Consider the following 13,305-nt stretch of genomic DNA (forward strand, 5'->3'; position numbering starts at 1 on the left):
GTGCTAAGAGCAAAACGTAAAAGTTGAGCAGGGAGGGCACAGAGCAGCAGGCTGGAAGTGTTGGGGGAAACCACTGATTAGGAAGGAGTGGACATGCATGGTCTACGTCTGTAGCTGCTGGAATTTTCAGAGATAAGTGTAAGAGTCTCACCCTTCTCTTTGACGGCCTCCGAAGACTTTGTGTTCTTTTCTTTCTGGTACTGAGAGAGACTTGGGACAAAAAGAAGAAGTAGGGCCCCTCCTCCTTGCGGCGCTCTAGGGACCATGGCCGATCCTCGCGTGAGACAGATCAAGATCAAGACAGGCGTGGTGAAGCGATTGGTCAAAGAAAAAGTGATGTATGAGAAAGAAGCGAAGCAGCAAGAAGAAAAGATTGAAAAAATGAAGGCTGAAGATGGTGAGAACTACGCCATTAAGAAGCAGGCAGAAATCCTTCAAGAGTCCCGGATGATGATCCCAGATTGCCAGCGCCGGTTAGAGGCTGCATATACCGATCTTCAGCAGATACTAGAAAGTGAAAAAGATTTGGAAGAAGCTGAGGAGTATAAAGAAGCACGTGTAGTTCTGGATTCAGTGAAGTTAGAAGCCTGAAATTTTTCTGTACAGGGTGTTTTTTTGCATTAAATCCTGGGGTCCATTCTACAATTTGTTATTTTTACCACTGCTGTTTTCCTCAGATCTGTGCCTTGCGGTCTCTTCGCAGCATTGTGGGTCAAGGAGGGTCTTGCTCTTCCGGGGCAACGATGTAGAGGTGGACGATGGCAAAATGGAAGAGAAATGGGGGTTCCTTGCCCCATCCTCTCCCTTTGAGCTGGACATCTCCTATCGCTCCATTGGTTGCTAGCAGGACCACTGCAGTTCCAGGGTCCACCCAACAACAAGCTCCACTGCCATGAATTTGAACCTTCCTACCCTCCGAGTCCCCTGGTGGGCCTGTCCTTAGAATGGATATAGGCTACCGTGGTGGGGAAGGCTTGGTGGAGTTCATGGCAGTGGGAGTGTGTGGCTCAGATTCTTACATCCTGGAAGAAAGAGCTGAGAGCTTGCAGCAGAATTGCCTTTGCTATAACCCTGAAGGCCCAGCCATCTACTTCCTCCAGCTGGCCAACCATCTTCTAAAAACTCTAAACCTCCCAGAACCGAGCTACCAACTGTGACCCAAGTGTTCAAAACACATGATTCTGTCGGGAACTGATACTTAAGGCTCAAACCACAAAGAAACTTCTATTCCCAGTTTTTTGGTGGCTTTGGTTTCCTGGTTCAGACCTTAGGAGATGGTCAACTATGACTCCAGGTGAGATGCTGAGGTCTAAGCCTGAAGGGAGAGAGCTGCCGGTGAGCAAGACAGCTGAGCATGTGTCTGACTTTGGAGCCACAGAGCCACAGTTTCAAGGGGGGAAAGTGTGATAGATAAATGACTGGGGATAGGTCACGGTGGAAAACTCTCCAGCAATGGAGTTATCAAGGCCTCGAACCAGGAGAAGGCCACCTATGAGCCTGTTTAGAAATATCCAAGGCTGGGCCAATGAGAAGGCTCAATGAGTAAGGGTGCTTGATGGGAAAGCCCGGTGAGCTGCATTTGGCCCCAGAGTATGAAAAGACCCCAGGATGTCAAAAGAATTCAAAGAAGGAAACGACTCCAGAATGTTGTTTCTCTCTCTCTCCCCCCACCTGTACTCACACACATCAAATACATCATATTCATAACTGAATATAAAAATCAAGTGCCATAATGGTGTCTGAGAATCACAGAACCACCATGGCATATTTGGGCTTTGTGTAATGCATGTACCGTGGGCCTGACTTCAAACAAAATCAACGATATTGTGGTAGTGCTACTAATGTAATATTCCTGTAATATTTCCGCCACATCAAATTCCCACTAGGACAAATGTATACAAATGACTCATTATAATTTCCCCCCTCTTATGAGAGCCAAGCCACGGGGGCCTCTGCTAGGAAATGGTAAGTGATGAGTGTAGAACAAAGACCAGCCCTCTAGTGTCGTTTTTAAAACATGAAAGATTTCCAGGAGCACCTCTGTTGTGCTGGAAGAGCAAAGGCTGCCTATTTAAGCCACTCTGTTTTCCCTTGTAGATTATGACAGAATAATACGATCAAATGAAGCCCTGGTGGCCGCTGAGGTCATCGCTCGGCTCCCACTGACATGTTGTGTTGCTCACAGGGCACAAGATCTGGAGGAGAGTACAGTCCCGGGGACTTCAAGAAGGCATCATTCCGCCTGTTCCTGTCTCCCGCAGAGACCATAGGGTCAGAACATTTGCATCTGCTTGTGCCACCTCCTGTCCCCACACTGAGAATGGAGATAGTAAGCAGGCTGTGTCACAGGCGCCTGAGGCGACGAGGAGAAAAGAACCACGAGAGGGTTCGGGTCCTCAGAGGTGGTGACATTGTATGATGCAATAAGGAAGTGTGTGTCACTGCAGGGTTTACTGTGCCAGGCACCGCTGATGTAGCGATGCTAATTCCAGCTCCGTCGAAAGCTTCAGGCAGTAAGGAGGGTGCTACCTGGCTGTGTGACGCGTGGGAGAAGAGCCAACACTGAAAGCTCAGGACAGAATGGTGGAGTCACGTTATAAAGTCCTGGGTCCCTAGCTCTCCGGGTCCTCCCTTTGCACCAGCAGCAGGAAGGTGCTTAAGAAGACACCTTTGAGTTCATGGCCACCCTTTTAAGGAAAATGTGGGCGTGTCTTTCTTTTCTCATCACTGGTATTCAATTCCCAACAAAAAGCAACTTAGAGAAGTATACTAGTTGGTTTTCTCAAAGCTGTGACCAAAGCAAAACGGGTGCTTATCTTGGTGGGGGACGCAAGGCAGCAGGAACTCAAGGATGCTAGGCACCCCATCCCTGCAGTCAGAAAGCACCCTCGTAACAGCTCACGACCATCTGTAACTCCAGTCCCAGGGGATTTTTCTCTGACCTCTATGAGTACCAGGCGTGCACATACATATACATACAAGCAGGCAAAACATTCAAACACATAAAATAAATCTAAAAAACAAGAGTGAAATAGCTAGTTAGGAATCCATCCGAGTTAATCGCTGCTGCATAACAAACCGTGCTAAAATCTGGTGGCTTCAAATAGCAGACACTTTATTACAGGTCGTGGTTTGGTGGGCTGGGAACTCAGGCAGGGCTGAACACTCTATGCCAGCGTAGGTCATACTTATGCCACTCTGGAAACTCCCTTTTAGACCCACACAGTGTTGAGACTTCTAGATGATTACGTTAGAAATCCGGCCAAGTTGACGACGGCGATTAGCCAATCATATCATGGCTCCAAAATTCCTATCAGTGAGCGTGGAGAAAGGGTAATGGTGGCCCCTGAGTGCTCCTGCCATCTGAGTTCAGTGGAGTGGCAAAGGGGGGATGGCTCCGGGAAACTGGTCTCAACAGACCGCCTTGCCAGCCAGAATGTTGCACAGAGCCTTAACCTTTGTAGGCCTCTGACTGCCCTGACATCGTGACCGTACTGAAAAAGCCACATGGAGAGACTTCAGTGGACGGTCCCAGCAGAGAACTCAGCCTTCAATGAGGTATCAGTCCCATGAATGAACCAATCCACTGGACAGTACGTGTTCTGAGAGGCTTCCAGCAATGCCTCATGAAACACGTCAGCTGGTTCGGCCTCGCCTGAATACCTGACCTATGTACAAAGCCGTGAGCTCTAATAAAACGGCTGCTACTTTAAGCCGCCTGTGCTGGTGTGATTGGCTATGCAGCAGTGGTTAACTGGAACATACTCCTAACTCGCGTGTTTCCTAATCAAGTCACAAATGTGACTTTAATACGTGGAGCTTAGCAGTTCATCCCGCTTCCGCGTCAACAGCAACTCCTGGCTATTGTCTGTTGGGAACCCCCAGTAATGTGGGGGGTGGAATAGCCCAGAAAAGGGCTACTCTGGAAACCAAAGACTCTGGTAAAATAATGAGGGGATTGCTGTAAATGAGGTCAATGATTCACAAAGCATCGTGCTGAAGCCAAAGCGTCGACAGCACCTTGTTATTTGTTAGGAACGCAGACTCGTACATCCAATCCCAGACTCCAAATTAGAAGTTCTGGGAGGGTGCCGGCAGCACACATTTAAATGAGCCCCGGTGATTTCAGTGCGCAGGGTAGAAAGAAAATGCTGCTAGAAACCATAATGGCACCTTTACCTTGGGGATCCCCCGACAGCCTAGCGTTTCTCAGCAGCGACATTGAGACAAGGTAATTCTTTGTCGCTTCCTCGTGATCGTAGGACATTCCGTTGCCTCCCTTGCCTCTACTCACTAAATCCCAGTGGCACCTTTTCTCCAAATTTCCACAACCACAAATGTGACACTAGACATTGCTAAATGTCCCCCGGAGGACTGAAATCACCCCCAGCTGAGAACAGGTACCGTGATCCTATGGCATAGCGTTGTAAAATGTCCTCAGGATTTGTGACAGTCACACATGCGGGCACAGGCTTGCCGATGCAGAAATGACTGCCATAGAGAAAGATGTTTGCATCCAGGGGTCCCCAAATGAGGGACCATGGGAAGATACCGTGGGTGGGGTACGAGCAGGGAAGCCTCAGAGTCAGTCAGAAGGCAGAAAGAGCCTTTTCGTTGGTAAATTGAGATCATTTATAGTTAAGGATACTATTAAGACATGCTTACCAATTCCTGTAATTTTGTTGTTTTTCTAGTTCATTGTGTTACTGTTTGTTCCTCTATTTCTCAATAGTATTAGAGGGTTACTAATTTTTCTTGTTCTGCATGATGATGGATTCCTTCCTAGTTCTCTTTTGTTCATCTGCTTTTCTTATGAAACTCGTTCTTTCCTGTTCTCTCATTAATGGGACTGTATTTCTTAATTCTCTGGATATCTTTTTCTTTTAAGTATTATATTCTGGGGGGTTGACTTGGTGATCATGGACTACACTTCTTTGTTTGGCCTTCAAATAATTTTAGTTCTCTGTCAATTATAGAATACAGCTTTAAGGGGCTGGAGAGATGGCTCAGAGGTTAAGAGCATTGCCTGCTCTTCCCAAGGTCCTGAGTTCAATTCCCAGCAACCACATGGTGGCTCACAACCATCTGTAATGAGGTCTGGTGCCCTCTTCTGGCCTGCAGACGTACACACAGACAAAATATTGTATTTCCTTCCTTTAAGCTAGGAAGGAAACTCACTCAGTAAAGAACTGCCCTTGCAAGGATTAAGGACCTGATTTGATCCCCACACTTCGTGTGGTGCTGATGCCCAATTATAATTCCATCATTTGGGAGGCAGACATTGGCAGATCCCTGGAGCATGCTCGCCTACTAGGCAATCTCCAAGCCAGTCAGAGACACCATCACAAGGAACCATATTCGGAGGGAAGGGAAGAGTGATTGGAAAAAGGAGAAATTAATTAAAGGTTACAGAATTCTAGTCAAATAGAAAGAGAAAGTTGTGGCGAATCATCGCACCACATGGCAATGTCTATCTTCCAAAATAAATGAAAGAGAAATCGAAATAGCGATATTTCAAGTTATATAAATAGAAGTGTTTATTCATATAGTTTAGTCATTCAACATTATGAATATATCAAAGAAAACGTGCTACTCCATAAATATATAGTCATTTTCTATGAGAAATAAAATTTCAAAGAAGTTCAAAATGAAACTATAAGCAAGTGTGCTGGCTGGTCTTACGTCAGCGTGACACAAGCTAGAGTCATCTGAGGAGGAAGACACCTCCTTAAGATCCAGCTGTAAGGCGTTTTCTTTACCTTCCCTTGATGTCATAATGAAGTGATTAGTAATCTATTATTTCATTCAACACTTTGGTGCAGTTAAAGATTACCCTTCGGGTTGGACAGTGGTGGCGCACGCCTTTAACCCCAGCACTTGGGAGGCAGAGGCAGGTGGATCTCTGTGAGTTCAAGGCCAGGCCTGGTCTACAGAGTGAGTTCCAGTAAGGCACTTTCTTAATTAGTGATTGATGGAGTAGGACCCAGCCCATGATTGGAGGAGCCATCACTGGGCTGGGCTGGTGGTCCTGTGTCCTATAAGAAAGCAGGCTAAGCAAGTCAGTAAACAGCACCATCCATGGCCTCTGCATCAGCTCCTTTCCACCCTGTTTGAGTTCCTGTCCTGACATTCTCCAGTGACGGACTACCGTGTGGAAGGAAGAGCCCAATCAACCCTTTCCTCCCCAACTTGCTTTTCCATCATGGTGTTTCATCACAGCAACAGACACCCTGACTCAGATGAAAGGGTATGATGGTATCTTTATTATAATTTGAATATTAATATTTAATGATAATATGTCTTATATAAATGGGCACATACATCAAATATACATTAGAGAACTCTGGGAGTGATACATAACAGCTTCCAGGAAATTTGTCTGGGGATGGCACAAGCAAAGAAGAGAGACACACATCTTATCTGAATACAGTATTATGTTCATTACACATCAGGTAAAATGGACATTTTTTCCTGTCCACGGAACCATACAATTATTGTGTGCCCCCATTAGTTTACTAATCCACCGTAAAAAGTGTATCTCATTTGAGCATTACAATTGACCTTAAAAGCATTGATCTACAGCCTACATGATTATATTTTGCAATTACAGAGCCATTTTGAGTGCATGCTGCCTTTGTCTTATTTTGTATTTGGTTGCTTTAAATTACATCTGATCTTGTTGTATTGTACACATACAGAATTAGTTCATAGTTAATGTAAGTATAGTTTTATATTAATGAGATAATGCAGCACGCCGCTCCCGCCAGCAGAAGAGACGACTGCAACAGGATTCTTCTCAGAACACACTTTATTGGAGCACTTACACTTGAGGTTGTAAAGAGGCAAAAGACCCCGTCCCCGTGACGCAGAAGAATATATAAGGTGCCAGACAAAGCCCTGACGTGTCATCAACCCAATGGCTCAGGCCAGAATGGAGTGATCGTGCTTAAATTATGATTGGCCAGATTGGATGGCCAGATCGAAATACTCCCCCCCGTTGGGGGGAGGGGGGCGGCTCGCGGGCACATGCGCTGTGGGCGCGCATGCGCACAAGTTGCTCACAAGCTGTCAAGTTTGACGTGGAACAGCAAATGGCGCCCAGGCCCCGTGCCCCTGACATGACAGCGCCATGGTGCGTGCTACATCTCCGCGCGCTACAAGATAATACAAATTTTGATGAAAATAACATGTAAAATGTACAAAAAACATAGTCTGATGTTTTGCACCCTCCACAACACCTTCCACTACAACCAGGGTTGAATTTACTCAGATATAGACAGTATTTCTAGACTACGTAATATCCATTTTTGAAAAAATTTAAGAAGAATGTCAGCAGTTGGAAAGACAGCCTAGTAAGAGCAGGAGTTTGTTAGTGTGGCCTCTGATCAGGTGTTCATAGCAGCGCTGTCTTTGCAAGGCTCCCTTTGTGTCCTTCTTCCCCATACTATAAATGGGGGGCTTCAGAGTGGGAGGTGCAGCTGTGTAGAATACTTCAGCCAGCAGAAGTTTCAAGAAGAAGAAAACAATTGAAATTCTCTTTACACAGTCGACACTATCTGATCTCAGACTGTCACAACTACAAGACGCAGAGTGCACGTGGGGAATGTTTTGGATCTACCATCTTGGCTGAAATCCACATGCTGGTGGAGAAAATGCGCACACAGGAGAGGGCGATTGCAACCAAGACGATTATTACCACGCTTGTAGTGAAAACCACGGCTCTAATCTCCTCGATTATCATCTGGGGGCCCGAGAGCCTCAAGAGCTATGGAATATCACAGGAAAAAAAAAAAAAAAAAAACAACGAGCTGAATTGGACCATAGAATGACGACGAGAATGTTGCAGCTACACTCGGGAACCCAGACGTTACCCCCACTGAATTATGACACAGCCGTCGTCCCGACACAAGTACCTTGATTCATGGTGACCTCATAGTACCAGGGCCAGTAGGTGGCCACATAGCAGTCATAGGACATCATTGTAAGAGTGGCTGGCTCAGGGCTGGAGAGGTGGCTCAGAGGTTAAGAGCACTGACTGCTCTTCCAGAGGTCCTGGAGTTCAATTCCCAGCAACCACATGGTGGCTCACAGCCATCTATAGTGAGATCTGGTGCTTTTGTTTTTTACCTTCCAATGATTTCATTTATAGTCTTTGTAAAGCAATGACGGTTAAGAGCTGAGGTGCAGTGAGAGAGGCTTTTCACAATTCCGTGGTCTCTCGAGGTAAGATCCTAATGTTTATTTTACAATGTGTTCTTTGGGAGAGAGAAGCAGTTCATCCCGGTGGATAGAAAAGAAGAGAAACAGCCTTCCGTGATGCAAGATGGAAGGATAGAAATGAACTGAATGGTGTAATATTCCTCACACCCAGACATTAAATGAGAAAAGTCCTTGTGATGATAGTGAGAGGAAGAGTTGAAAGTTACACTCGGAGCCGGGCGGTGGTGGCGCACGCCTTTAATCCCGGCACTTGGGAGGCAGAGGCAGGCGGATCTCTGTGAGTTCGAGACCAGCCTGGTCTACAAGAGCTAGTTCCAGGACAGGCTCCAAAACCACAGAGAAACCCTGTCTCGAAAAACCAAAAAAAAAAAAAAAAAGAAAAAAAAGAAAATTACACTCGGAAAGCTGTATTTCCATAGATAATATCATCATGTTGATGCTGTTCCCTAGCCGTCATTCTCCGCCATTGCTCTGCTCTTTCCACATCCCTTCCTGTCGCAAGTCAAATACATGTAAAGTATGGGTTTTTTTTTTTTTGATGAAAATCTAATCTGTTACTTTATTTTTAGACCTATCTATGGCTTTCTTTGATATTGAAGGCAACGTTTGACATGGCCCACACATGTGGTTCTAATTTAACTGTCTGTCTCAATGGCTGTCACTCCTGACCCAAATGAGAAGCCACCGTTGACTTGTGAAGTGCTTTTTAAACATTTCCTCATGGTCGGGCATGATGGTGTGAGCCTGTGATCCAATCACTTGGGAGGTAGAGGCAGGAGGCTCTCTCTGAGTTTGAGGCCAGCCTGATCTACGTAGCAAGCTCCAGGCTAGCCAGGGCTACAAAGAAAGACCCTGCTTTAAATAAATAAGTAGATAGATAGATAGATAATTAGACAGACAAAACTAGAGAGAGATTAGTAATAAAACAAAATAAATATTTTCTCATGTGTACTTAGCTTCATTTTTATTAGTGCATACAAATTAGTTTGGACTAGGAATGCTAATTTTGCATTGATAGAAGTTCTAAGTATGTTCCTACTTTGTAGTTTGGTGTTTATTTACTAAAATATTTCAAAACTATAAATTATACATTTTGCTTTAACATTTTATGAATTACTTTGCTTCCTGTGGTTGCTTTAGTGTCTGCCTCTTTTCTTTTTCTTTATAAAATTCTTCTACACAGCCAGGTGGTGGTGGCATATGCACTTGGGAGGCAGAGACAAGTGAGTCTCTGAGTTTTGAGCCCAGCCTGCTGTGCAGAGTGAGTCCCAGGACAGTCAGGGTTACACAGAGAAACCCTGCCTTGACAAAAACTTTTTTTTTTTTCTCCCATAGGAAAATAATAGCTTTGGATGTTCCATCCCGTGTCTCCTCATAGGGACATCAGCTTGGTCAAATTCCATGTACAGAAACACCTTCACTTGAGGAAACAAACAGGGAAATTCAAGTTCTGTGAAGAAACTCACTAAAAAAGTAAGGAAAGCCAGGAAGTGGTGGCGCATGCCTTTAATCCCAGTTCTAAAGAAACCAAAACCCCAAATCAAACAAACAAACAAAAAAGGAAAAACAAACAAACACTAGAAGAAAATGCCACGTACTTGACACGGAGCTTTGGCATCCACACGTGCACACATGGGCCATACTGCCTCACAAATACACAAACACTGTACACACATATAAACGTAAAGAAAAATCCTGCGGTCAGGCGGTGGTGGCGCACGCCTTTAATCCCAGCACTCGGGAGGCAGAGGCAGGCAGATCTCTGTGAGTTCGAGGCCAGCAAGTATCCAGGACAGGCTCCGAAGCTACAGAAAAACTCTGGCTCAGAAAACCAAAAAGAAAGAAAGAAAAGTACTGTGGAATTTGATGCAGGTGTTCCGAGCGCTTGGCTGGCATGAATGAGGTCCTCCTGGGTGCAATCCCTACCCAGTACGAAACGGTGACAGCCTTTAGCTCCGGTGGTAAAGCACTTGCCTACTTAGCATGCAGAAGACTGGTCACCAACTCCAGGACCGCAAAACTAAAAAGAGAAATACGAAAAACCTGTTTGCAAGCCCAATGTATGCGAAGCCTCAAGCAAGCTACAGCGGCCACTAGATGGCAGTCAAGCCCTTACGATCCGCCTAGTTTGGAATTCGTTTGCCTTACTGCAAAAGTCGTGGTGGATGAGGTAGGGGGTTTCCCCTTCGGGGAACTGAGTGTGGGGAGCAGTCTGGCGGTGTGGAGGCCCTGCAATGACTTTGCTGTCGTGGGTTGGAGCTGTTCTGTACCCTTCCTACCTTCCAACGAGGTCTCCGGGAGGCGCAGCTCCCTCTCCGTGGGCAGGCTGGTTTCCCGGGGCACAGAACGTGCAGGGAGGGCTGCGATAGGGCTGTATCTACAGCAGCTTCAAGCTCTGTGGGCTGAGACAGTTTGAATCACCTCTCAGCAGAGAGCTCTTCTATCATTTAAAGGAACTTCAGGTTTAAAATAAAAGGACCAGGAGCCGGGCGGTGGTGGCGCACGCCTTTAATCCCAGCACTTGGGAGGCAGAGGCAGGCGGATCTCTGGGAGTTCGAGACCAGCCTGGTCTACAAGAGCTAGTTCCAGGACAGGCTCCAAAACCACAGAGAAACCCTGTCTCGAAAAACCAAAAAAAAAAAAAAAATAAATAAAAAAATAAAATAAAATAAAAAAATAAAAGGACCAGTAACCAGATGTGCTAATCCTACAGGCAAGCCCTTGTTACGCCATTATCTGGACTGACCCCTACTGCAGGAGCCCATTATACTGGTAGTTACTCATTGAGAGAACTTCCTGGGGGTGGGGGATCAGGGTAGAGTTTAAATGTGAATTTATGCCTCTTGGCTGCAGGGCTGGGACATTCCCTACCTTGCTGGACTGCCAAGTGTCTGGCAGGTGTGTGAACGGTCTACACGGGTTGGTCTACACAGGTAACATTTGGTAATTTAAGAGGTAGTCTGGAACGGTAGCTGTAAGCGGGGATGCCGTGGTTTGAATTAGAATTCTAAGCTGTTACACGGTCTTCTGAGAGGAATTCAGTCTATGCCTTAATGACTCAAAAAACAAAAAAACATTCAAATTTCTTAGTGTAACCTGTCTAGTAAGCAAACCCCCGAGAAACTTCTGTGTCTGCTCTACTGGGGTTACAGGCATGTGCTGCCATGTCCGGTTCTTACATGGGCACTGGGGATTTGAACTCGGGTCATCATGCTAGCACAGCAAGCAATTTTACCCACTGAGCCACCTCCCAAGCCCATAGTTATTTTTATTTTATTTTTAAAAAACTATCTTGGGGCTGGAGAGATGGCTCAGAGGTTAAGAGCACTGCCTGCTCTTCCAAAGGTCCTGAGTTCAATTCCCAGCAACCACATGGTGTCTCACAACCATCTGAACGCCCTTTTCTGGCTTTCAGGCATACACACAGATAGAATATTGAATAAATAAATATTTAAAAAACAAAAAACCTATCTTGCCTTGCATCGTGGCTCGCACACTTAATACCAATAATCAAGAGACTTGGACAATGAGTTTGAGGGTAGCCTGAGCCACAAAGTGAGACCCGTCTCAAAATCAAACAAAAGTCCTTAGGTTTATTTTACGTATTTTTATTTATTTTCTGAAGCTGGGGGTTGAATGTGGCCTTGCATATACTAGACAAGGGCTCTGCTGCTTTGTCACATCCTCAACACCCTCTTGCTTTTGTTTCTCTAGTAAAGCAGCCCTTGCTCTTATGACGCATACAGAGCTTTATGGAAATGAATGTGTTTCAATAGGGAAGTGTTCTGGTACGTCGTAAGTGCAGGGTAAACACATCCTCCTTGGACAAGGACAAAGCCTTTGAATCCCTGACAAATGACCTCTCTTTGCTTAGATGCCTTTTGGTTTTTGAACGGAATATGAGAAATCTAGACAAATCTTCCAAAAGGCAGTTGAGCATTTGGTGTCTATTTTAATTTGTTGTCTATTTTAATTACAAATAAGGTGGCACTTATGGGCTCTTTTGGTAGAATGCTACCATGTATACACATCTAAACCCAAATCGACAGGCGGTTTGACAGTACAATTACTGAGAACAGCCAGGCTAAGAATAACCGTACGACGCTAATACAGGTGCTGTGATTTGTTTACATGAAGGGAACCCCCTCTAGTTTTAAAAAATGAACAGTAAAATTAGGCTGTGGACTTCTCCCGTGAGAAATGCTTACTAGTTTAAAAGGGACTTAAAGAAAGAACAAACAAGAAGAAATGCTGGACCTGGAAGCCAGCGGATTCCGCTTTCCTTTAGTAGTGTAGTGTAGATTTTTTGTAATTGTTCTGTTTGTTCCCTTTCTTAATCTTTTTTTTCCCTTAGAAATCTGATTTTGGGTATTTTATTGTTTTGTATTTTGTTCATGAAATAGATATGCCTGCAACTTCTGCTTCTTCAAGGCAACATTTTATATATATATATATGTGTATATATATACACATATATATATATATATCCCTAACCCTAACCTTACCATATATATAGTCAGTCATATATAACTATCATATGACATATATTATATATATGTCATATATATACATATACATATTATATGTGTATATGTAAGGTAATATTATCCAGTCCCAAGGTTATTTTGTGCCTGCCTGGTCACTTCTCAACCGTCCACCCCTCCAAAAGCCACATTCACCTTGGCGACACTTCTGGGACTGTCCAAGACCTTGACCATAGTCCAAACATAATATGTAGTGTCTGGAAGATGCCACTGGCCCTTGTGAAGAAAATAAATGTTACTAGGCCGCTCTAAAGCCATCACTAACGCCCCCCTCCGCCAGCACTGATGTAATTACGGTAATGCTGTACCAGAAGGTCGGGCATCAAGAGACTTTCCAGGGGCCTGTTCTTGGTCTGGCCATGAATACGGGACTCGACACTTTTCCTCCCAACATAATAGTTTTATTGGTTATTTGAGAGTTTCACATAATGCCCCCAGATCACATTCATTTCCCCAGTCTTCCCAGACCCATCCCCACCCTTGCAACCTCTCCCCAAAAAGGAAGAAAAGAAAAAGTATACCAAGACTTTTCATTGGTTTA

General features: G+C 44.9%; 1 protein-coding gene across 1 annotated transcript; it reads left to right on the top strand.

The window, feature by feature from the left end:
* The first annotated feature begins 240 nt into the window (after window positions 1–240).
* On the top strand, window positions 241–630 carry LOC126499293 (tubulin-specific chaperone A). Its single transcript, XM_050138455.1, has one exon. It carries the CDS (start codon window positions 265–267, stop codon window positions 589–591), a length of 327 nt encoding a protein of 108 aa, XP_049994412.1. The 5' UTR covers window positions 241–264; the 3' UTR covers window positions 592–630.
* Window positions 631–13,305: the final 12,675 nt, after the last annotated feature.

Source organism: Alexandromys fortis, unplaced genomic scaffold (genome assembly GCF_014885135.2).
Source record: "Alexandromys fortis isolate MF-2015 unplaced genomic scaffold, M_Fortis_MF-2015_v1.1 scaffold_15, whole genome shotgun sequence".
NCBI lineage: Eukaryota > Metazoa > Chordata > Mammalia > Rodentia > Cricetidae > Alexandromys > Alexandromys fortis.

Coding starts and splice junctions, on each gene's coding strand:
- LOC126499293 (XM_050138455.1), top strand. CDS start 265: ATGGCCGATCCTCGCGTGAGACAGATCAAGATCAAGACAGGCGTGGTG.